The following is a 24,307-nucleotide window of genomic DNA, read 5'->3' as shown; positions in this document are numbered from 1 at the left end:
TGATTTCAGAGTGCTTCTGCACATGCACTTCACTGCGAGACTTTAGTTCTGAAATCTGAAATCATCAAAGTCCTTCGTCGTGTCTTTACTGCCGTAGGTGCGGATCAGGGAGGCCACAGGACTGCCGCTCAACTTGTCCAACTTTGTCTTCTGTCAGTATACCTTCTGGGAGCACGGTGAGCCCACTGTGGCTCCTCCCATGGTCAGCCCAGACAGGCCCTCCCCTCGAAGCCCAGATGCTCAGTTCACTGTCCAGTTTGATCACTGCAAAGTAGGAGAAATTAGCTGCTTGTTGTTTTAGTCAAGGTTTTTTTTTTTTCTTTGTAACTTTCAGCTTCTCTAGACCAACTCTTTTCTTTTTTTCCAGGACTATGTTGTGCATGTGACAGATGAGTTTGTAGAGTTTATATCAGATGGAGTGCTGGCCATAGAAGTGTGGGGTCACCGCTGTGCTGGGAATGGACGTTCTCTCTGGGAGTTGGATGCACTGGAAGCCAAGACCCAGACGCTCCGAGACAGGTCCGATGCATCACATGCTGCGCTGAGATTTTTGCACTTATAAACACACTAATCCTGGTTGTTGCATATTCAAGGTGGAGCGAGGTGTCTCGTAGGATCGAGCTGTGGATCTCCATCCAAGAGCTAAATGAGCAGGGAGAGTACGCATCTGTGGAGCTGCAACCTGGGAAAGAGATCAGCACAGGAGGAGTCTTCCAACTCCGACAGGTCAGAGAAAAACTACGAAGGAGGTTCCATTCGGGTCAGGCTGGCTGCTTTAGACTAAACACACATTTAAGAGGATCAAAATTAATCATGTGATTATGATTTCGTTTAAACAGGGTCACTCCAGGAGGCTGCAGGTGTCTGTGAAACCGGTCCAGAACTCTGGCACTCTGCCCTTGCTGGTGGAGGCTGTGCTGTCTGTGTCTATTGGTTGTGTGTCTGCTCGCTCCACCAAACTGCAGAGACCGCTCGACAGCTACCAGGTCTGCAAGATACACAAATACGCATTCTTCCACATGCACACACGTGGACTTTAACTATTGACACATTGTGCTGGCTTCATTAAGGTGGTACTCCTATCTTTAAGTGTTTTTGTATCAAAACAGAAATATGTTTTGGGAACAGCCTACTTATTTCATGCCACAAAGACACAATATTTTGCTGATTCAGCCCAAGTATGTTTAGTCTTTCTCAGGTTTCATGTCAGGACTGGTCCATCTGAGTAGCTGGCAGTCAGTCTAAAGGAGACCAAGAAAAATGCAGACTCATTAGTGGCCTGTAGTTCTGTTAACATGCCCTGTTGTGGGATTTAGAAAGGGGCTGCTTGTTAATTCTAAAAACTCATAGTTTTTATTCACATCAACTATAAAATAAATTTGTGATTCTTATTATAATTATAAAAGGAAACATTTGCTCAGAAAAGCACAGAAACATGGATAGAAACGGCCTTTACTGCTTCTCCACATTTGACTCAGTGTGTTCTCTCCTGCCAGAGAGAGATGGAAGACGATATGGATAGTTATCAGGTACCCTTTAAGTCTCCTCCTGCTGCTGCTCACCCTGTAGTTCACTCTGCAGCATGAAGGACACCAACCGATGTGATCGTGCGTTTGTGACTAGGCCTTGTGCTGAGGGCATGACAGGCAGGAGATCTCTGCCAACTAAAGAAGCGCTTTATTAAACAGCATCTGCAACTGCACACGTGGATGTGTTGTGATGTGTTGTACTGTAATTACCAATCACACCAACCAATCTTTGGCATCTCCCAATAAAAACCAAAAAACAGTTTCACCCATTTCTGAGCTTCCAGGAGCAGCATGTCTGCCAGAATTTTGTCCCGCTCTCTCTTGCCTTTCCCCTCACATTCCACGCACTAATGCTACTGTTTGCTTGTCACTACTGAAGAGCTGCAGAAGTAATACGCCTCACTTAATCACTTGGGCATTGCATGGCTGCATGAATTACAGTACTTTGCACTGTGAAAGTGTGCTGATTGCAGAAGCGTAATACAGTTTGCTTTGAGGTGTTTTGGGGACTGGGAATGTTGCAGAGGGAGAATCTGCTCTCTGCTGCTCTCTCATACAGTTACCTGCCATGCATTCAGGTAGGACTTTTGGGGAACTTTGGCTGCGTGTGAGGAGGTGCATGCAAGCGAGCAAGAATGATGAGTGTGATTGCAAAGGGGGATAAATGGAGAGCTAATGCATGTGTTTTTCAAATGAAATCACATTTGTTTTATAGCCAAAATTGGAGAGCTTTAGAGTTAACTTTTTAACATCTTGGATTTGGTAAAGCTGTTACTTTTCCAAAGTATTAGCTGGGGTGTTTAAGGAGCAGTTACAGTATTTCCTCAGACAAATCAGCCCTAGTGCACGCTCATCATCCACTGGTAACAATTTACTCTGCCCTGTAGCGGCAGCTTCACTGAGCCAGCTGGCATTAATTCTGCCCTTTGTTTGGTTCCAGGAAGAAGATCTCAACTGTGTTAGAGAGCGCTGGTCAGAGGCACTGATCAAACGTCGGGAGTATCTTGATGAACAAATCAAGAAAATCATCAACAAACAGGGTGAGTTGTAGGCCCCAATCACAAGATCCTCATTTTTAAACATTGTTATCTTTTTTTTTTAATCTGGTGTTATTACCGTCTCTCCTTCTCACTGCATGTAGAAAAATCAGAGGAGGACATTGAGCGTGAAGCTCGGCTGGTGGAGCAGTGGGTTGGGCTGACCGAAGAGAGAAATGCAGTGCTGGTACCTGCACCTGGAAGTGGCATCCCAGGAGCTCCTGCAGACTGGTAAAACAACAAAACAAGCATGAACACTCCAGCAGATGCATCAGATTCACTTCACTTATGGCCTTTTTTTTTAACCAATAATCTCTTGTTCAACTGCTGGTAGGACTCCACCTGCCGGAATGGAAGCTCACATTCCTGTACTCTTCCTTGATTTAAATGGTAACGCAGCCACATACTTTACTTCACAGACTCCCCTCTGGCTTTAAAAATGCAAACAGTCTTTTTTTTTTCTTTTTTTTAATGCCACCAGCGGATAATCTGACAGTGAACGAGCAGCTGACCGGCCCACATGCTGCAGGCGTTAACTCTATACTGCCCAAAGAGCACGGCAGCCAGTTCTTCTATCTGCCCATCATTAGGCACAGTGATGAAGAGGTGAGCAATAACATTCACTTTACTGCCCTCTCCTGGTCAAAAAGAGAGCTCATTATTAAATTAAAAAAAAGATTAAAAAGTTTTCTACTTTGGTTTCTTTTGGCAACTCCACAGAGGCCCAAACTGCCAAAAAAAATATTTTTTAAAGTATTTAAAAAGAAGCATTCATTCATTTATAAAACATGCTACTTTATTTACTTCGTAATAATTCACCAGTTTATATACTTCACCATTAAATTAATTTCCAATTATATTTATCACTTTAATTTGTCAATTTCATTAATTTAGTTAAATAAATGTTAAATTTTAACTATTTTTTTTAAATTAAATGTATATACTTGTGTGTATATATTTATTTAAGTATTATTTTAAGACTGTATGAGTTTAGCAGCTCATCCTGTGTGAGTCCATATGTAAAGTTATGTAAAGTTAACGTGTTGACTTTCTACTGTGTCTTTGTCTACTCACTGTCTGTAGAGTATTTTTATTAAAATGTAAATAAATTAATTTGTGCGTCAGTGGTTTTACGATGGCTCCATGTCAAATTATCATCATTTTGCTGCCTAAATTGCCACTATAAGGTTTTTCTTCTCACATAATTGCACAAATACACACATAAAAAGGTTTTACGGCAACATTTTCCTACAATTATGTGCCTAATTGGGTAGGCTGCAGCATGCCTGGCGTGGTAGGAAGCGATTAAATGAAAATTCATCTTTTTATTTCTTTTTGTTTGATGTTGAGCAGCACTAACCGCACAGTAATCGTTGTGCTAAACTGTGTCTAAATGGTAATTAGCCAAACCCAAAGCTGTGGCCCACGTGCATCACTGTAATCCATGTGTCTCCCTGTGCAGTTACAGCCCACCAGCACAGATTGTCTCTCTGAGTTTCATGTGAAACTACATGAATTAAACACAGGTCTGACATTTCACCAGGTGTCAGCAGTGTGCTCCTGGGACTCATCCATTCATGATTCTGTTCACCTCAACCGGGTCACATCACAGAATGAACGCATCTACCTGATCATTAAAGCCACCGTGCAGCTCAGCCACCCTGCCTCCATGGAGCTGGTGCTCCGCAAGAGGATTGCTGTCAACATCTATAACAAACAGGTTAATACTAGAAACTGTAGATGAAACAAAAGGAAGGTTAGCTCACAGAAGATATTGGTTTTACAGCAGTGAGTCACGTTTTAATGAGCAATTTGGATTTCTTTCTGACAGAGTTTCACTCAGAGCCTCAAGAGAAGGATGTCCCTAAAGAACACACTTTACTCCTGTGGTGTCACTTATGAGATAGTTTCCAACATACCAAAGGTAAACTCTGATTCTGTTTTATCGGTGTTTGGAGTTTATCTTCAGCTGCTCCTTCTAAGTTTCTTCCTTTGTCTTTTTTTTCTTCCAGGCTTCAGAGGAGCCAGAGGAGAGGGAAACCTTGGCTCTCATGGCTGCTCGTGGGGACAGCGAGGAGACTCAGGATGGCGAAACCTACATAGAGAAGTACACCCGGGGAGTTCTGGAGGTGGAGAACATCCTGAGCCTGGAGAGGCTACGACAGGTAATCTACAGAGTAACACAATTCATTGAATGCCTTTATTGAATGATTGTGTTTTTTCTGGCATTAAAATGTAAGTGACCATTAAGTTAATGATTTAGGAGCAGGATAATGTGTAAAGATAAACCTGTCTTTTTTTTAATTCTTTGCAGGCTGTGACAGTGAAGGAAGCACTCGCTGCCAAGGGGAGACATTTAAGGAGGAGTATCAGCACACCAAATGTACAGCATGTAATAAAAAAAAAAAAATTTTTAAATCACTCACTGCATGTCCTGTTGGCCATGTGGAAATGACTTGACCTTTTTTAAAAAAATATATATAATATCTGTCTTGTTTCTTGTTCTTCAGTCTTTATGTAGTAAAACTGACCTGACTGGTTGTGAGGATGAGGATTGTAAGGTGCGCCAGGCTTCTTGTTCCAACATTTTCTGTGACTGTCGTGTAAGACTGCATTTCTTTTAAGACTGTTGTCGGTTGTGACTATCTAGGACCACTGTGATCGTGTGGACAACACCAACTGTAATGCCCAGGACGGTTCCCTTTGTACCACACCCAATAAAAAGGAGAGCTCAGGTAAACCACAGAAACATCACGTGTGCAGTAGCATCCTGTTCTGACTTTATTTGTGTAAGAAAAGTGTCATGTTACATTATAATAGGGTTAACACTGGATGTCCCCATACAGGGTTGGTTCCAGAGAGCTCTACCTTTTTTAGCTCCAGCCCCTTTAAAGTCCTCTCCCCACAACCACCTAAATTCCTCAAGTCTCTTCTTCCTGTCAAAGAGGAAAACAAGGTGAAGAAGGCTCTGGAAGCTCGACCACTACTGGGACAAGAGGTAAGGAGGACGGAGTTAATCTCTCTTTAAATGGGTGGTATTCATTTCTGTGTGTGTGTTTGTTTTTTTTTTTTAATTTATATATTTTTTTTGTGTACTCTCTTCACCATCACACTATCTTCCAGTTCCACATATCCATTTTGTCAGTCTACTGTCAAAACCAATTTTTACATTTTACCACATTAAATTACACTCTCAAAAACATGTTCAATATAATGACCCTGACAAAAAAAATACTAATTATCCAAAGCTGCGTGATGACATCATTCATTTATTGTTGTCACGTTATTGAGCAGAAGGTGCATGACACATAGGAGCATGACTCCAACTTGACAAACCTGCGCTGTCTCATTTTGTTTGTGAGAAATTGATTTTCCAGATTATTTTATCACTGTTCCGATCATTTAAACTAACACCGCACATTTGTTTTCTTGAAGTGGACTAAGAGTGGTGTAAGTACTTCATCAGGAATAATGTGGCTGGCAGGCAGAACTTTCTACGAACCTGATCAGGAATCTGTTGGGATGCTGCGTAAAATGTAAATAAAGGTAAAATAAGAATGCAATTATTTGGTAATCTCATAAACCCATATTTTATTCGCAATAGAACATTTAAAAAAACATTTTTCTTTTTCTTTTTAATGTGATGGCAGCAACACATCTGAAAAATCTGGAAGAGGGCGATGTTTACCACTGTGTGGCATCCCCCCTTCTTACAGTCCTTTCATTTGTGGGAACTGAGTAGACCAGCTGCTGGACTTTTGGGAGAGGAATGTTGTCCAATCTTGTCTGATAGAGGATTCTAGCTGCTCAACAGTTCTCGGTTGTCTTTGCTGTATTTTTAGTTTAAGGATACACTAAATAGTTTCAGTTGGTGAAAGTTCTGGACTGCAGACAGACCAGTTCAGTACCCAGACTCTTCTACTACGAAGCCATGCTGTTGTAATAGATGCAGTATGCGGTTTAGCATTGTCTGTTTGAAATATGAGGAAAAAAACAAAACATTGTCCAGATGAGAGTATATGTTGCTCTAAAATCTGTATATACCTTTCAGCATTGATGGTGCCTTTCCAGATGTGCAAGGTGCCAGTTCCATAGGCATTAATGCCACCCCCCCATACCATCAAATAAGAGTGCTGATAATGATGAGCTAATATTTTTTCATGAAATAGTAAAATGTCCCAGTTTAAACATTTGATATGTTTTCTTTGTTCTGCTGCATTTAATTAGATTTTATTTTATGAGATTTGCAAATCATAGCAATCTGTTTTTATTTACGTTTTACTCAGCATCCCAACTTTTTCTGAATCAGGTTTGCAAACAGCATTACGACCAAAGAGATAAAAGTTCTGAATGTGTAAATGCAGAAGTACATAAATAGCAGCAGTCTGTATAAAATGGTCTTATGCATGTATTTAGTGAGAGCAGGTGTTTATATGTTTGATGCAGATTATGCTTGTGCACGGAGCGTGAGAAAACACGGAGTTAAAAGGCTACAAACACAGACTCACTGCTCATACTTGGTGCACTTCAAGGAGTGTTTTTGTGAAATGCATGACACTAACGATGTAACTGGCCTGCCCAGCTCCATGCATGCTGTGTGTGAGTGTGAAGTGTGTGCTGTTGTTCTGACCCATCTGCAGAGCATGCGCTCATGTGTGGACAGCCCTGCATTGCTCCCCCCTCCCTGCCCCTGGCGCCGACCCAGGGCAGGCAGCGAGGGCCACTGCAAGCCTTCCACCTCCACTTCCACCCCCACCTCCACTCCCACCAGCAGACAGCTCAGCCACACACTGCCACACACTGCTGTAAGTGTTACACACTCTCCACCGAGGGTTGCTCTAGAAGCTTTGCACAGACATATACTCGCTGATGTAACAAGTACTCAGTGTGCTGTAAGTATCACACTCGCAACTATTCACTTTGACACACTTTGCTTTTGGTGTTTGGCTAGTTCAGTTTGTCTTTTTGCTTCACTGGCTCAGTGATAACACAGTATTAGTCAGGTAACAGTTTAACAGAAATGAGGCAAAACTATTTAGTAATAGTTGAGCAGTATTTTAGTTGCTACTATAATATAGGCTGATGTTTTCATATTAAATGCTGCTATGAGCCCTAAATGGGCTTTAAAATCACAATTAGGTTGTGAAGTTAAAACAGGTTGTGAACACATTTTAATGCTACAGCAGCTCAAACAAGCAGTATATGCTCCCAGCGCAAATATATGTTCTTGGAGAAAATGTAATGTGGTCAAGTATTCAGTAAAGTGCTAAACTACTCTGTTAGGTCCATAATTTGTTGGATAAGGATGCAATTTTGTGCCCAAATCAACAATATGTTACATTCTTGTATGGAAGGAATTCACCGACCAGCTCAGCAGCACCAAAAGGTCTGAAAGATGAGCTAAACTGAATACAACTAAAGTGCATGATGACAGAATTATTTTCATGTTAAAAAAAAACAACTTCACTAACAACTTTGATCACATGAAACCAAAATTAACTTGTGCCAGAATGATGAGAGGGGGAAAAGTATAAGTAAAGGGTGGATGCTCAATCATCCAGGTAAGAAAATAACAGAAAGTGGATTCTGTTTATTCAATTGATGAAACTCCCACTGAAAACACTACGTCCAGAGGAACAGAATCAACTTTCTGGTATATAAGTAGAAGAGATTCTCAAGGCAAAGAAATAGGATATTCTTCAGTGATCTCAACACAATAGAGCATGCGTTTCAGTTATTAAATACACAGCTGAATGCAGAAAGAACCACAAACAAGCAGAAAGTGAAGGCTGAGACATAGTGGAGCATCTCAAGGTAGGAATGTGGTGATTTGGTGACAGTGTTGGGGTTCTAGAGTTCAGGCAGTCACTGACTGCAAAGGATTTTCATCAAATTATTAAAATGAGTGTCTATCTATCTACCAACCTACCTACAAAGCACTTAATGCAAAATTTTTGTAAATGCTTTTTCAATTATTATAGTATATTCAATAATATATTGATTGTTTGATTTAAAATCCACTCCACAGCAACAAGCCTAAAACTAACTGTGTCTATGTCCAACAAATTCTGGACCTAAGTGGAGAACGGGTGGCTCTAACAAGGTTTGAAAAGTATGTTCATATTTAATTTGATGTCTCACCTTTAAGGACATAAGTACACGAAGAGAATTTAAAGCAAACACCAGCAAAGTTCTTAAAACAAAGAAAAAGGTTTTGCAGTATTCATACACTATGCTGTGTTCCATCATTACATTCAACCATTTTCATTGTCTCCACTCTCTTTAAAATAGTGTTTACATAGGCTAATGCACCACACATGCTATAACTAACATCATATCTGGTGGGATGTCTTTTGTCCTGCTGCTGTTGTTTTGATCAGCAGGACTCTGAAGATGAGGAGACAGATGTGGACTTGACTCTAAATCGGGGCCCTCAGGACCAAAGTGGCTTCCAGCCTTACATCCCGGAGGACTTTGCAAACTTTGAGATCTACAACGCCACTCTGGAGAGCCAGGAGTTGTTTCGTTCTGACTTGAAGGGGAGCCGGTGTGGAGGTGGGAGCGGAGAAAGAGAGGTGTCGCGAAGCCCCACGACCAGCAGTTGCACTAGCGGTTACTTTTCACACAGTGCCTCCAATGCCACGCTGTCTGATGTGCCTTTCAGCACCAGTGAGAGCACTGACCATCTCAGCTGCACCTCCAGAGAGTCCCATGACCCTCTTGGCTGCCCTGTTGGAAGAGGCGGCACCCGAACCAAAAGTGTTTCTGTAGGGGGTGACACTCAGCCGCGACCTCTGTCGGCAGATGGGGTTCAGGACCTGCTCATCCATTCAGCTTCCTCACCTATCAGTATTCCTAATTGCACAGATAAGCCACAGTCATTCGCTTTGCCAAACAACTGTGTACTCAGTACCAGCCAGGAGTTTACTGACTTTAAAGGGGCTGATGACACTGTTGGTGTGGCTGATTTAGAACATTTTACAGAGGGATGGGAGCAGGAGGGGTTGAATATTTGTGCAAACAAGCAGAAGAAAACAGATCATGTTGAAACCTGTGACGCTGACAATCAGCTCGCCTCTGATGTCTCTGGTATTCTTAAAACATCTTTACCTGAGCATACAATATGCAAATATCCTAATTATGAAGAACGTGTTACTGTAGCTGTGTCCTGCCCTAGCACAACAGTATTTTGCACTTCAGTCAGAGCCCCAGTCTCCGCCTCAGCTCCATCTCCAGCCCTAATAAATCCTACTGTATCAGTACTGCCTCCAGTTTCACCGTCTCCACTCCCACTGTTACCTTCAGCTACATCTTCATCCCCAGCTGTACGTGCAGGAGGAGAACCTCCAATTCAGGAGCCAGCCCAAGGAGATCTGCCCCATGGAAGTCCCTGTCCCAGTCCAAATCCTAGCAGCGCCGAGCCCTCCGGAGACTCAAGTGGGGATGAGAGCACTCCTGTGGCTCAACTTCCTGACTGGATGGCACCTGGTGAGCAGGTGTGGGTGGGGAAGAGGAGAGGAACGGTCCACTATGTGGGAGGGGTGGAGTTTGCCAAGGGGATCTGGATTGGCGTGAAGCTGGACATGGCAGTAGGTGAGTCCATTTAAATTTCTGTTAGTAGACCCCAAAGAAATCCTAATTATTATGGGACAGAAAGAAAAGTTTGTTTTTTACAGTTTTTACCCCACTGAGCCATCACGAGTTATTCTTGTCTTCTATATTCTTTAGTAACAAAATGTTAATGATTAGTTGGTCTGTGCCTTCTTTTATAGATATACAGGTTTTTTGTTTTGTTTTGTTTTTTGTTTTTTTTATATATTTTGCATTTTTGGCCACAGCAGCTTTTATTGATAGTGGAGAGAGACAGGAAATGGGGGGAAGATAAAGGGGAAGACACGCGTGCAAGTTGGCGACAGGCCGGGACTCAAACCCGCGCTGCCCGCACTGCAAAGCGGCACAGTGTTCCCTCTACAGCCATCATTTTATGATCAAAATGTAGAGCTGCTTCTCTACTTTCAAACAATGTGTCTCTCAACCCTAAAAAATGTAAACTTTTTAAACTGTGAGGGTTCAAGCAGAGGGCGCACCCTCCAGCTCCTCCATTAGCCACCATAGTAATTTTTGGGAAGTGGGCGCCCCAGATATACAGTTTTTAAGAGCAATATAAGTGTTATTTATTAATTCTTAAATACTGGTGTTAATCACAGCCACAATAACCCACATGTGGGGTCATGGGGTAAAAAAAAATGAACTGTGTTTCCCTATTGAATCTGGGGCTTGGTTAAGTTGGCTATAATATAGAATCTGTATTGTAATGATTTGAAGACTGGATTACATGGCACATTCATTGCCAGACAAAAGCTCTCACAAGACTAACAGATGAACATAGTGGAGCATTTAGCTGCTGATATTTATCTTTGGTCTTTAGTGGAGACTAAAAACAGCGTGAATGAAGTGTAAATATTGAACGTTTTTCACTTTTCTTCAAATGAATGCTCATGATAATTTGGATTTTCTGGATGTATAAACAGGAAACTGTTTAAGTGAGTTTGTAAAACTCACTTAAACAGTTTCCTGTTTATACAAATTAATCTGATACCAAATTTCATATTTTTTTTGTGTCACATTCACAATTTCTGCTGCCACCAAGTGGCATATAAAAGGAAAATAAAACAAAAAAAGGGGGGAAGAAAAACTTTGAAAGTTTGTGATGTAGTAGTAAACATATGACTGACTCATAGTTTAGAAAATTAATCACACTATAACACATCAATAAGGTTGTGACTCCAGAGCAGTTTACTGCACATATGAAATGGCATGTTTTTTTTTCTATGTGCCACCCTGTTTCTAATAAAGCTGAAACACAGTGTGAATGTAAGTAAAACCGATGCAGTGATTAGCACATTACTATATGTAAAAGAAAAGATGATAAATACATTCTATATTTGTCCATGCTGAAAGCAGAAAAAAGAGATATGTGCACATTTTGAGTCTGATGCCAAAGAAAAGCAAGGGAAACAAAGAAAACTGGCTGAGGGGGAAAAATAGAAAAGAAAAAGAAGCTAAATAAATATCACAGTCCATTAAAGGCAACGTGATATGTGTTGCAGGCTGATATCATCCCTTAAAATGCAGAAGCCCCCAGGTAATGAAGAAATGGGTCCCAGGTCAGGTAGAATAAAAAGGATTTATCCTTTAGTGCTGCAGAAGAGCTTCAGATGGAAAGATACAGTCACAGCCTCCACAGCAAGAGTAGGAGCACAATGCAGCAGAATGTGCCAAAGGTCTCTGTAGTGAAAATCTGCTACTAACTCAGGCAAGTACTTAGATCACGATCTAGATGGTGCTTAAAAATTACATTAAACTGTTGAACAATGAAAATCTTAACATCTTCAACTTTTCCACCTCCAGCTCGGTCTTTTGCCTTTTTTTTTTTTTAAATCAGTGCCACCTTCTCTGAATCATGAATCATAACACAGTGATTTGTGATCTGTCACAAATCACCCCTTGTTTCCACCCACTCCACCCTGCCTGCATGCTCTTTGTCAACTCTCTTTATATGTTTTTCCTGAAAGGCAAACCATCTTCTGGAAAGGTTTTGCTGGCATCAAATTCAAAATGATCTTTTTCCATAGTTTCAACATTTGACATGTTGGGTTTTTTTTTTCTTTCTTTCTTTTTTTTTTTTTTTTAATTAAATACAGAGTTTAAAAGTTTCACAAGTCATTTCATTCTGTTTTTACTTATATTTTACATTTTTTGGGGGAAACAGATTTGTAAGAGGAGTCTAAATGTTTCATTAAAAGTGCCTAAATGTGATTCATCCTCTAATAAGGTATGCTTGACTCTCCTATAGGTAAGCACAATGGGACTGTCCAGGGCAGAGTGTACTTCCGCTGCCCCCCAGGCCATGGTGTGTTTGTGAAGCCATCTCGTCTCACCAGAGGGCCACCCTCCATGGACACAGAACCCCAGACTGTGATCAGATAGGACCCAAGAAAGACAAGTTTTCTGAGGAGTTGCAGGGATGTGAGGGTGGTCCTCAGATCCTGTGTCCAATCTCCACTATGGCTCCCCTTGAATTATCTTTTTGACCACTCAAGTCTCTGAAGGAGTCTGTGCTTTCCAAAAGCATATCTTATCTGTGCATTTAATGAAGGTATATCCTAATTATTGCTCACTAAAAACAAAAAAAAATCACTATGCACATATCTTAGTTTTCTATATCGGGATATTTTTATGGTATATTTCCCACATACCTTTTCTTACATTGGTTCTGAACACTATACCATATTTTTGTAAGACAATGCACTCCAGCCCCCCCACTCCCCCAGGCTCATAATGGAGTAATCTGGGATATGAACATTAAGAATGTACTACTGTTAATAAACATTGATATTTACATCAATATAAAATATCAGGGCTAACCAAAGAACTACGGTTCCATATCTGCTGTTATGAGTTACATGTTATTTTTCTAATGTATGTATGTATGTGGACATATTTACTACAAATCGATATGTCCAGTTAAAGCTTAGTGCCATATCTCTAGGAGTAATGCCACATACCCTGAGCATAAGACGAATCTGCAAACCTGAGATGCAGTTAGAAATGTTCCTGTTGACGTACTGTAACACTGTGGAGGAAATAATCCCCATCCAGCATGAAACTGTTGATGTTTGAATGCTTGCACTGGAAAGGATTCTTGGAGAGTTTAATGACCGTCTTCCACGTTGGACTGATGAGATGTTTGCAGCTGATAAACTGTGTCATCATTTAGATGCACAAAGCTGCACAAAGCAGCTAGGTTTTGTCGGAGGCCTGGATGTACTGATGCCTTATTGCCCTGTTTTTATAAAAAAGAGGCACATAAGTCCCAAACTGCTCAGTAGACACCCCAAGTTCACTGTTATAAATAACTGTATGGATCTGAACCTGTATGTATATTATGAAGCCCCAGGTATTTGAAATACCATCCTGCCTTGCTGACTGACTGACTGATTGAATGCCTTTTTAGCTGATGTGCATCTCCATTTTACAGACTGATGCTACACGTTAAAAGGTACTCAATAACATGGTTTTTCACATGGAGGATTGAATGAATGAGAGATGGACAGTATCAGGTTAGGGAAAATTTGTTTAGGTATAAAGAAGAGTTTACTACAAACTTGTATTTTATGAAAGTGGTGAACTGTGGAACTGACTAGAAATGCGTAAATGTTCAAGCTGTAATTGCAAGTAAAAGAAAGAGACCCAAGAACCTTACTTTAAAGAAGAGAACAAAGCTGCTCTCCCTAATAAGGAGGTGTAAATAGAAATGTATTTGAACATAGTATTTACACTATTATAATGTACAGAATTGTATTTATAATGTATCTTGAATTGTTTTAATTGGTACAACATGTTCTAGAATAGAACATTTACAATTGGTGTATGTGTTGACTCTTCATTTGGCTCATGCACACTAATCCAGTGTATTTACTTATCTAATACATACAAGTACATTTGAAATTCAGGATTCGGTGCATATGGAAAAACCGTGGGGGAAAAAAAAAAAAAAAAAAATATATATATATATATATATATATATATATATATATATATATATATATATATATATATATATATATATATATATATATATATATATATATATATATATAAAAAACCAACTTTCAAGTTTATTATCCAAAGGCATCAGCCCACTCAAATGAGAGCATAAAGCCTCACCATATATATGGTTTTTGTCATGTTTGACTCACATCCACATTTGTGGTCAGCCATTGATCATGGGCATGAACATAATTTGGGAGTTTTAATGATTTCTTTGAAGTGTTCTTTTTCCAGGGTAGAATGATAGCATATCTTTAATTACTTTAAAGTGGTTGCGCAAGTTTGAATTTATTTTGGATTTTCTGTAATCCAAAACTTAACCTTGTCAAGTTAAAAGATATTGTAGAACCTTCAGCATCACTTGTTAAAAGATTTAAGTGAGTGTATATATTTGAGCATGTGTGCATATGTTTGAACCTTTGTGGCTTAGAGAAAATGCAAAATAAATTCAAATTTGTGCACCCAATTTTTGTTTTTTAAAGATGTATACTGTACAGTTGTCCACAGTGGAAAAAGAACAGATTAAAGAAATGATGAAAAGGCCAAAATTGTGCCCATAATGTATCTAAACTTCTGTCCACAACTATAAATTAAGTTCCACAAGTTGACGGGTCTCACCTTTTTAAAGTTTATCACAGAAAATCATTTTCAGCAATAAGGACATAACTAGACTTACAATCAGAGACAGTTGTCAGCATTATTTATTTTTATTTATTTATTACATGTTTTTAATGTTATTTATTAAATGGGTGCATCTGGATTCCTTAAACTGCGCCACCTTTTAGAGTAATGACGATTAATTGTGTGTATTTATTTTCCAGCAGGAGGGGAGGCTTTGGAGCAATTAAAAACAGTAAATACTATAGTAAGTAAGCTTACGAGTTAAAATGATTTATTAAGAACTAAAAAAAAAAAAAAAAACTATTTAAGCAAGATTTTCAAATTGGTTTGGGGCTTTCATTATGACCATTAAATTCCCGGCTACAGCCCAGGAAGTGATGTGAACCTTACATGGCCTGCACGAGCTTCCACTGTAGACTGACATTCCCAAATGGCCATTATTTTCCAGTGAATAGTAACACATACATGATTATACATTCTCTAAGTAACCGAGTAACCTTTTTTCAGCTCTACGCTGTGTCCTTGCTTCTGTTTCAGCAGTTGTGCGACAGTAGGGAGCCTGAACACGGTGTGGTGGTCTGGATCTGGGTGGAGTTAAGGATCCGTGTCACATACTGACAACTGGGAAACACATACACAGGCACACACACAACAAACAGGTGTCTTCCTCTTTCAGACTCAGTCACATTTTCGGGGGGTCCTGCCGTCCGTGCTGCGCACTCAACGCGCTTCGTTACTTTATCTGACTTAAAAACTGCCCGGAAATCACTTTAATACACAACGACACACAATGCACGCCGCACAGAAAGACACCACCTTCACCAAGATCTTTGTGGGAGGGCTTCCTTATCACACAACGGATTCAAGTCTGAGAAAATACTTCGAGGTGTTTGGAGACATCGAAGAGGCCGTTGTTATCACCGACCGGCAGACGGGCAAATCCAGAGGTTATGGATTCGTAAGTAAAAACATGGAAATATGAGCGAGAGGCGAGGTTTTGCGCACAGTTAGGAGTCGGGTTAGTTGCATAAGTTTCGCACCTATCCAGGCTAAAGTAAGAGTAGACTGCGCTGTTTTATGCACAGAAGTATCTCATAAAAAGTCCATCCATGTTGTTCTAATTTAGGTGACCATGGCAGACCGGGCCTCTGCTGACCGAGCCTGCAAAGACCCCAACCCCATAATTGATGGAAGGAAAGCCAATGTGAACCTGGCCTATCTTGGGGCCAAGCCCAGGGTCATTCAGCCAGGTGAGGGGACTGGATCTCAGCTTTTTTTTTTCTTTTTTTTTCTTCATTCAGAACCTAACATAATAATTAATTTAACACTAAGTATTCAGAAACGAATCCAATATATTTTAAGGTATTTTCTTAGTCATGTTAAAGATTTTAAACAAATGCTTAACACTGGCCTGTCTCAACTCTAGGCTTTGCATTTGGTGTGCCTCAGATCCATCCAGCATTCATCCAGAGACCTTACGGGTATGTGAAGCAACAGTTTGTTTCTGTCACAAAATCTGGCTCTATGTAAAATGCCCTTGACAATCTTTTTAAAAATTTTTATTTTTTTTTTATTGTTTTAAACATGTATTTATTATTGCCTCCACCTATTTCATCCTGACTGAGGAACTGTGAGTGCATATATGTGTCCCTCTGCTTGAGGTTGACTGTGAAGGAAGTGAGCGTTTGTCTCCCCAGCCACTACAGGACTTGACTTCATGTTGTCTATCTCTCTCTGATCTGACAGGGTCGGTAACGGTTAAAATAGCTGATGAAGGGACATGATGATTTGAGGAATAGCTGAGTCTGCATTGGGCAGAGCGCTAAAGTGTTACCTGTATACTCTGACATACACAAACGAACAGAAATGGTGACTAGATGCATGGAAATCTGCTGTTGTTTTTTTTGTTTTTGTTTTTTCAGTTTTCCATAGTACATAGATTGGTGTGTGCCTTGTTTTCAGTATGATGTGGCGTTCAGCTTAACTGTGTGCTTATTTCTACTTGCAGTGGGGGGTGTGGGGTGTTAAGAAGGGGAGTTTTTTGTGCAGACTTTTCCAGTCCTGATAGGGAGTTATAACTCTGCGATGTGGTGTTGATTCTTTTCCCTTTTAATGATCGTGCTTTAGCCTGTGTTTCTACTTTTTTTTTTTTTTTTTTTTCCCCCCCAGTTTCTGGTTAACATAAAGTTCACTATGTTTTGTTGTCAAAGGGGGAGGGGGAGGGTGGGGGAATCACACAGTGTGTTCATTTCAAATTCAATCCCCTTCAACAAAACAAACACTGGCTTGCATGTGGGAGGTTTTTTTTTTCTGTTTCCTTACTCATATTGCTGTGTTTTGTTTTGTTTTGCTTTAGTTTTTTTTTGTTTTAATTAACCTAATGCTTTCATGTGTAACTTGCATCTACAGCTACATAAACTGAGCATTTTTTTTTTCTGATCAGCCACAAATATTCAATGATTTGTATCTTTCTCATCACTCAAGATGTGTGTGTGTGAGTATGTTTGATTGTTGCCCTGTTTGTAGAAACGCAGCGCTTCTGTGAAGTAAGTTATCTGAAAATGTCAAGATTCCAGATCGAAGCTGGATCACTCTGTGGAATATTGTTTTTAGATGGTAGAAAATTTTAGATCTCATTATTTAGTTATGACATATAAATTTAGACGGGCTCAAACAGTCCCCGCATTATAGGTTAAAGACAGACATCTTAGCTCGTCTCTTGGGCAGCAGCTGTTGGCTACAGTGATCCGCACGGCCTCTCAAATTCAGATGGAAAAAAGGGAGTCAGTCAGCAGCACTGTTAATAATGTATGGCAGAGACAGAGCCGCTCGGCTGTTGACAACAGGTGGGCTGAGCCATGCGCCTCACGAAGCCTTTTGGTTATGTGCTGGGGATTACTCATGTGCCCTGGTGATTTACAAACCACCTTTATTTAGCTCTCAAACCACCTTTATTTAGCAGGACGACAAAACCTCCATCTCCTCTCTTTCAGTAGTCACGCCTAAAGTCAGCTGTGACCTTTTCAGCATTTAAATGCTTGACAGTAAGACAAAGTTGTGTCACAAAGAAAGTATCCTATCTTGTCGAGTTGAAAACTGTTTATTAGACTGGCAACACTTATTAAAACAAGCATTGTAAGTTTTCTGTAATTGTTATGCCACTGTAATACAATAATGTGCTTTGCCCTCCATTTTGATTATCATTTGGGGCACCTTCAATCTGACAGTGAAGAAGTAAATTAGGTTGAGTCACTGAGGCCGTAGTGTAGTATGGGCAGTTGTTGAAGAGAGCTCTGCCATGTGTCACTGAAGGAGAAGATCAGCTTGTCCTTTTGCGATGACAAGAGGAGCAAAAATAGCATGGTTCCAGCCTCCCTTGTCAGTCAAGTTGGTCGTGTGTGTGTGTTTGTGGGGGGTGTATGTCTGTGGGGAGTGGGGAGCGCACGTGTCTATGGACAAATATACTTTACACCTGCTCCTCAGTATATTTACTTAGCATGACTCTGAGACAAGTTTACCCAGATACAAAGGTTGTATGTTTCCATCTTCATCATCATCAGATGGAGCCATTATTACACAATCTTGTTTATTTCGCTTTCAAACAGTCAAACACAACTGTCAGCGGAAGCTAACACAACTAAGCACCTACTTTTGATGCTGTATGGTTACTTTGACAGCTACATGTACAGCAGTGTCATTTTTCTTTTCTTTGCAATTTGCCCTCTTTGTTTGCGTTTAAGGACCTATTAACATGTGTGGGCATGCCTGTATGTGTGGTGTTGGTGTTGCAGTATGTGGACAGAACTATGTCCATTTCTTGAACTGATATGTTGTGGTGTTTTGCGATAAGCTCGCATTTTGTCAAATATGGTTTTCAGTGAAAGGTTGGGGTGCAGAGCTTGGCTGTGTCTTCTTTTAATGCCTCACTGTGTTTCAGATTCAGGTGCCTTTTGAAGTTTAAAGCTACGCTTGTGTTTCTTTGTGATTTTTGCTGCTTTTTAACTTTTCATTTCTTGGTAGGGTTTTTTTTTTGTTGTTGGTTTTTTTTCCTCCATTGTTAATGAATGGATTTGCTGTGTTCTGAGGACTTGACTGACATATTTGGCACCTGCTTTTCAGTTTTTCCAGAATTTAGTTTCAGCATTGAGAAAATGACTGACTCTGGCTCTATGCTGACCCTGTGCATCTTTATGTCCTACAGGATCCCGGCCCACTATGTCTTCCCTCAAGCCTTTGTCCAACCCAGTGTGGTGATCCCTCACGTACAGCCTTCTGCTGCTACAGCAACAGCTGCTGCTGCCACTTCCCCATACCTTGACTATACTGGAGCAGCCTATGCCCAATACTCTGCAGCTGCTGCTACCGCTGCTGCAGCAGCAGCTGCTTATGAGCAGTATCCATATGCAGCCTCACCGGCACCAACAAGCTACATGACTACAGCAGGGTATGGATACACGGTGCAGCAGCCACTTGCTACTGCTGCCACCCCTGGAGCTGCAGCTGCTGCTGCAGCCTTCAGTCAGTACCAACCTCAGCAGCTCCAGACAGATCGCATGCAGTAAGACTTTTATGACTACCTTACAGAGAGAAAGGAAGGGGAAGGGAACTCTACCCATGAAGAGGGGTGAAGTTAAGAGATGCAGACACATTGAGGCTGAAAAAAATGGTTGTCGCTCCCAGGTTTTAACTTAGCAGAACCTCTACCAAAGAGTGTGAAGAAAATGTTGAGACAAGTGAGGAATGTATATTTTATTCAAGTGAGATCAGTATTGGATATAAATTAATATTTAATATTTATTCAGCAGTAAAATTTGTCAGGTTAACTGAAGTTGACTCACTGGACCTCAAGGCAACCGTTTTGTATATATGTTGCAGTGGTGTTTTTATAAAAATCCAAAGTGCATTCATGTCTTATGATCAGATTTCTTCCACACTACTTTAAAAACCAACGATAACACCTGCATTTATACGACAACAGTATGTTACAACATCGTGCAGTTTTCAGTATTGAAATCATTTCGGACCATTTTTCTTTTTGTTTTGCAAAGCTATCCAGACACTGATGGAAACATCAGTGTTTATTAAGACTTCCTTTTTTTTTCTTTTTTTTTAAATACATATATATATATATATAGATGTGTTTGGAGTGAGATAGATTAGTGACCCTTGGGAAAAAAAAAATCTCTTTAAAAAATTATTTTCTCTATGGTACATAAAACAAAAAGCTCTGTTGGCAGCTGGAGCTGGTAAAAGCACTCACATTTCTTCCCCTTAAATGACTCATATACGTTCAACTAAAGGGAAGAAACATTGTTTAATGTGAATCTTTCATTTTGATAAAATGTTTCATCATGTTAAATTATGCTATTTATGTATTTATTATGGAGCCTTGTACCAATAAACCTATTGTTTTCATATGTTAGTATAAAAGTCTACTGGAACATATCCATGTGTGATGCTGCATGTGTCATGATCAAGATGATGAATATGAATACGTGACTTAGCAAACCTGTCTGTATAAAGAACAAATGATGAGTGGAAAGGTAGCAATAACTTTAAAGTGTTTTTTTTCATCCTATTTTCTGTAGTTTTTATGTTGTCTAATAGATTCATAACTCTTTAATGTCACTTTTGATACTTGACTAATTTGATAAATGACAGTAGGGCAACTATTTTTAAATTTATCACATTTTAGGTCTTTTGACAATTAAAGGTTTTCTGATGCAAGGGCATCAGCTGTTGACCTTGTAATGCATGACTCAACAATACAGGTATTTTATTTAGGAAATAAATCAAATTTTACCTTCAACTGTTTCTGTGTTCTTAATCTGTTTACTTGTTTGGCAGCATGAAACAAGACAGTCACCTGTACACAAAGATTGTAAAACTGGAACAGATGACAAAATTGTATTTATGTATTGAAATAACTGCAAAAGTAGTGTAGTGTCCTGTTATACAGTTCTGCACAAATGCTTCGAGCCACTCCTCATTTCTTTATATTTTGCTATGAAAATGATAAAAGGAATGGAAAGGTGCAGCGATTTATTGAAACAAATAGAATGACCACATATTGCAACTCTGTTAGGCAAGCTTTTGTGTAATTTCTTTCAGTAGTCTTCAGGAATAGTTCTTCAGGCTTCTTGAAGTACATTCAAAGCTCTTCTTTGGACGTTGGCTGCCTTCTGTTCTGTCAAGATGATCCCACACTGCTTCAATAATGTTAAGCTTTCCAGAGGGTATTGCATGATGGATCAAAATCTATTCAATTTGAATTAATTTATTTATACAGAAAGAAATCACAACAACTGTTGCCTCAAGGCACTTTATATTGTAGGGTCGGCATTCGTCGGCAGCCGTCCATCTCGGAAGACAATGGTGTAGCTCTTGTGGGTCTATCTGCATTGCAGGGAATGGCTGTGCAGTCCGACACGTGAGTGGGAGTCCCTGCCACAACTGATGCATATGAAGGCAGATAGCTGTTGGAGCTGGTGTTGCTGCTGCTTCCGCCTGACTCTCTTCTGGGTGGCAGTCATGTTTCGCTCTGCCTCTGCGTTTGATGTACCCCACCTGACTGCGAGTCACCAAGAGGGGCGGTTGTCTGCCTGGCTCTCCCATGAGTTGGGATCAATGCTGCACAGCTTCATGTCCCTCTTGCAAACATCTTTGAAGCGCAGTTTTGGGCGCCCAGTTGTTCTTTGGCCTTCAGCCAGCTCACCATAGAGGAGGTCTTTGGGGATGCGACCTGCGTCTATTCTCTTGACGTGACCAAGCCACCGGAGACATCTCTCGCGGAGTGCTGCGTGCATGCTGCTCATGTTGGCTCGTTCCAGTACCTCAGTGTTGGGAACTTTGTCCTGCCACCTGATGTGTAATATGCGCTGCAGACACCTCATGTGGAAGCTGCTGAGTTTCCTTTCATGCCTCATGTAGGTGGTCCACGTCTTGCTTCCATAGAGGAGTGTGCTGAGCACGCAGGCTTGGTATACACGCAGCCTGGTCTTCTCAGTGAGGCTGGAATTGTTCCACACTCTTTGATTCAGTTTGGCCATGACTGCGGCTGCCTTGGCGATTCTGCTGCTAATCTCTGAGTCAATGGACAGTGAGCTAGAGATGGTAGACCCGAGGTACGTGAAGTTGTCAACGATGTCCAGGGTGTATCCGTCAATGGCGATGTTTGGGGGACTCTGTGCCCTGTGCCATGACGTTTATTTTCTTCAGGCTGATGGTGAGCCCAAACTCCTTGCAGGCATGGGAGAGGCGGCTGACGAGCTGCTGAAATCCGTCTTCAGTGTGTGATGTCAAGGCTGCGTCATCAGCAAAGAGCATCTCGCGGAGGAGCACCTCTGTGACTTTAGTCTTGGCCCGAAGGCGGGCAATGTTGTATAGCTTGCTGTCAGACCTGGTGTGGATGTAGACACCCTTGCTGCAGTCCTTGAAGGCGTATTTGAGGAGCATGGAGAAGTCAAGTCAAGTCAAGTTTATTTATAAAGCACATTTAAAACAACGACGTTGACCAAAGTGCTGTACAAGATCTGTAACCCCAAGGACTATACTAAATAAAAATAAAAATATATAAATAAATAAATAAAATAATAAAATAAAAATAAATAAATAAAAACATTAAGAACAATAAATAACATAAGAAAATTAAAAATTAAAACGTTTAAAACAAGTACCATAAAATACCATAAAACAATCATCTAAAAGGAGGTAGCACTGCAGCCAAATGCCAAGGAAAAGAAATGTGTTTTTAATAGAGATTTAAATGTGTGTATCGTCTGAGCTGTGCGGATATGGAGAGGTAGATCGTTCCATAGCTTTGGTGCTGCTGCTGCAAAAGCTCGATCACCTCTCTGTTTTAGTCTAGTTTTAGGCCTCTGTAAGAGCAGCTGGTTCGATGACCTCAGAGCTCTTACAGGGGTGTGACAGTGAAGCAGCTCAGACAGATACAAAGGTGCCAGTCCGTTTAAGGCTTTAAAAGTAAGCAATAAAATCTTAAAATCGATTCTAAAACGGACAGGGAGCCAGTGAAGGGATGACAGGACTGGGGTAATGTGTTCATGCTTTTTTAAACCGGTTAAAAGACGAGCTGCCGCATTCTGGACTACCTGCAGGCGGCGCACAGATGATTGATCTATGCCAAAGTACAGAGAATTACAGTAGTCCAGGCGGGAAGTAATAAAAGCATGAATAACTTTTTCCAGGTCCTGCTGTGGGAGATAAGGTTTTACCTTGGCAATAACTCTGAGTTGGTAAAAACTGATTTTGGTAACAGCACTTACTTGCTTCTCCATTTTAAAACTACTATCTAAAATGACACCCAGATTTTTCACAGCATCACGACAGTGAGGAGCCAAATGACTCGGAGTGCCAGAGGAGTAGCTTGAGGGGTCAAATTTACCAAAGCATATGACCTCGGTTTTGCTTTCATTAAGATTTAGGAAATTGTTTCTCATCCAGGACTTAATGTCACTGAGACAGTTCAGCAGGGGTTCCCATGGATCTCTGCTGTTCAGTTTGATGGGCATATACACCTGGATGTCGTCAGCAAAACAGTGGAAACAAATATTATGTTTCCTAAAAATCGACCCTAGAGGCAACATATACAATGAGAAAAGAATTGGGCCCAGAATGGACCCCTGAGGCACTCCACAAGAAAGCTTTGCTGTGGTAGAAAAACAGTTTCCTAGATGGACAGAGAAACTTCTATCAGTAAGATAAGATCTGAACCAAGTCAGAACCGTGCCTTTAATGCCAATTTCATGTTCTAGGCGGGATAGAAGGATCTCGTGGTCCACAGTGTCAAAGGCAGCTGACAGATCTAGAAGTACTAAAACTGCAGGACTACCAGAGTCCACAGTTAAAAGCAGATCGTTAAAAACTCGTAAAAGAGCCGTCTCTGTGCTGTGACGCATTCTAAAACCTGACTGAAACTGAAGAAGATGCTGAAGAGTGTGGGTGCAAGGACACAGCCCTGCTTTACTCCACTGCTGACTGGAAAGGCCTGGGATGTTGCGCCATTGTAGCAGACCGTGCTGTGCATGTTCTCATGGAAGGACATGATCACTGCGAGTGTTGGGGGCAGCCAATCTCCCGCAACAAACTGAAGAGTCCGCTCCGGCTGACCAGATCGTATGCCTTTGTAAGGTCAATGAAGGCAATGTAGAGTGGCATGTGCTCCTCCTGACACTTCTCCTGCAGCTGGCGTAGTGAGAAGATCATGTCTACTGTAGATCTACTGCCGGCCCTGAAGCCACACTGGGACTCTGGGTAGAGGCGGGAGGCAAGTATCTGCAGGCGCACTAGGGCGACACGTGCGAACACTTTGCCAACAATGCTGAGAAGGGAGATGCCCCAGTAGTTATTACAGTCACTCCGGTCTCCTTTGTTCTTGTACAAGGTGACAATGTTGGCGTCTCGCATGTCCTGGGGGATGAAACCCTGATCCCAGCACAGGCAAAGGAGGTCATGCAGTGGTAGCAGCAGGGCTGGTTTCCCACCCTTCAG

General features: G+C 40.9%; 2 protein-coding genes across 8 annotated transcripts in view; both read left to right on the top strand.

The window, feature by feature from the left end:
- The window catches only part of kif13a (kinesin family member 13A), a 43,220-nt gene extending 29,224 nt beyond the window's left edge, over positions 1 to 13,996 (top strand). The window contains exons 22-40 of one of the 6 annotated variants that reach the window (XM_030749401.1): positions 98 to 271; positions 368 to 519; positions 594 to 726; positions 840 to 986; positions 1,497 to 1,529; positions 2,470 to 2,569; positions 2,671 to 2,797; positions 2,901 to 2,956; positions 3,048 to 3,172; positions 4,110 to 4,286; positions 4,398 to 4,490; positions 4,579 to 4,731; positions 4,881 to 4,949; positions 5,077 to 5,127; positions 5,217 to 5,301; positions 5,413 to 5,564; positions 7,207 to 7,371; positions 8,947 to 10,159; positions 12,423 to 13,996. In XM_030749401.1, coding sequence (XP_030605261.1) covers positions 98 to 271; positions 368 to 519; positions 594 to 726; positions 840 to 986; positions 1,497 to 1,529; positions 2,470 to 2,569; positions 2,671 to 2,797; positions 2,901 to 2,956; positions 3,048 to 3,172; positions 4,110 to 4,286; positions 4,398 to 4,490; positions 4,579 to 4,731; positions 4,881 to 4,949; positions 5,077 to 5,127; positions 5,217 to 5,301; positions 5,413 to 5,564; positions 7,207 to 7,371; positions 8,947 to 10,159; positions 12,423 to 12,556 — 3,339 coding nt within the window. In that variant the 3' untranslated portion in view covers positions 12,557 to 13,996. Of the gene's footprint in view, positions 1 to 97; positions 272 to 367; positions 520 to 593; positions 727 to 839; positions 987 to 1,496; positions 1,530 to 2,469; positions 2,570 to 2,670; positions 2,798 to 2,900; positions 2,957 to 3,047; positions 3,173 to 4,109; positions 4,287 to 4,397; positions 4,491 to 4,578; positions 4,732 to 4,880; positions 4,959 to 5,076; positions 5,128 to 5,216; positions 5,302 to 5,412; positions 5,565 to 7,206; positions 7,372 to 8,946; positions 10,160 to 12,422 lie in introns of all 6 variants that reach the window. The other 5 variants (XM_030749399.1, XM_030749398.1, XM_030749402.1 and 2 more) reach the window with 5 other exon arrangements.
- A 1,458-nt stretch (positions 13,997 to 15,454) lies between these two features.
- rbm24b (RNA binding motif protein 24b) lies at positions 15,455 to 20,553 on the top strand. Of its 2 annotated transcripts, XM_030749406.1 has the most exons (5): positions 15,456 to 15,758; positions 15,927 to 16,050; positions 16,227 to 16,281; positions 19,002 to 19,065; positions 19,205 to 19,386. In XM_030749406.1, exons 1-5 carry the CDS (start codon positions 15,591 to 15,593, stop codon positions 19,232 to 19,234), a joined length of 441 nt encoding a protein of 146 aa, XP_030605266.1. In that variant the 5' UTR covers positions 15,456 to 15,590; the 3' UTR covers positions 19,235 to 19,386. The 2 variants fall into 2 exon arrangements, with proteins under 2 accessions (XP_030605265.1, XP_030605266.1); XM_030749405.1 differs by having other exon boundaries at positions 15,455 to 15,758; positions 19,002 to 20,553.
- The last annotated feature ends 3,754 nt before the right edge of the window (positions 20,554 to 24,307 follow it).

Source organism: Archocentrus centrarchus, chromosome 16 (assembly GCF_007364275.1).
Source record: "Archocentrus centrarchus isolate MPI-CPG fArcCen1 chromosome 16, fArcCen1, whole genome shotgun sequence".
NCBI classification, from domain to species: Eukaryota; Metazoa; Chordata; class Actinopteri; order Cichliformes; family Cichlidae; genus Archocentrus; species Archocentrus centrarchus.
This window is presented reverse-complemented; position numbering and strand designations above follow the sequence as displayed.

Excerpts from the sequence above, each read along its gene's own strand:
- rbm24b (XM_030749405.1), top strand. The coding sequence starts at position 15,591 with ATGCACGCCGCACAGAAAGACACCACCTTCACCAAGATCTTTGTGGGA. Across the intron at positions 15,759-15,926 it reads AATCCAGAGGTTATGGATTC|GTGACCATGGCAGACCGGGC; the intron begins GTAAGTAAAAAC and ends GTTCTAATTTAG. Across the intron at positions 16,051-16,226 it reads GCCCAGGGTCATTCAGCCAG|GCTTTGCATTTGGTGTGCCT; the intron begins GTGAGGGGACTG and ends TCTCAACTCTAG.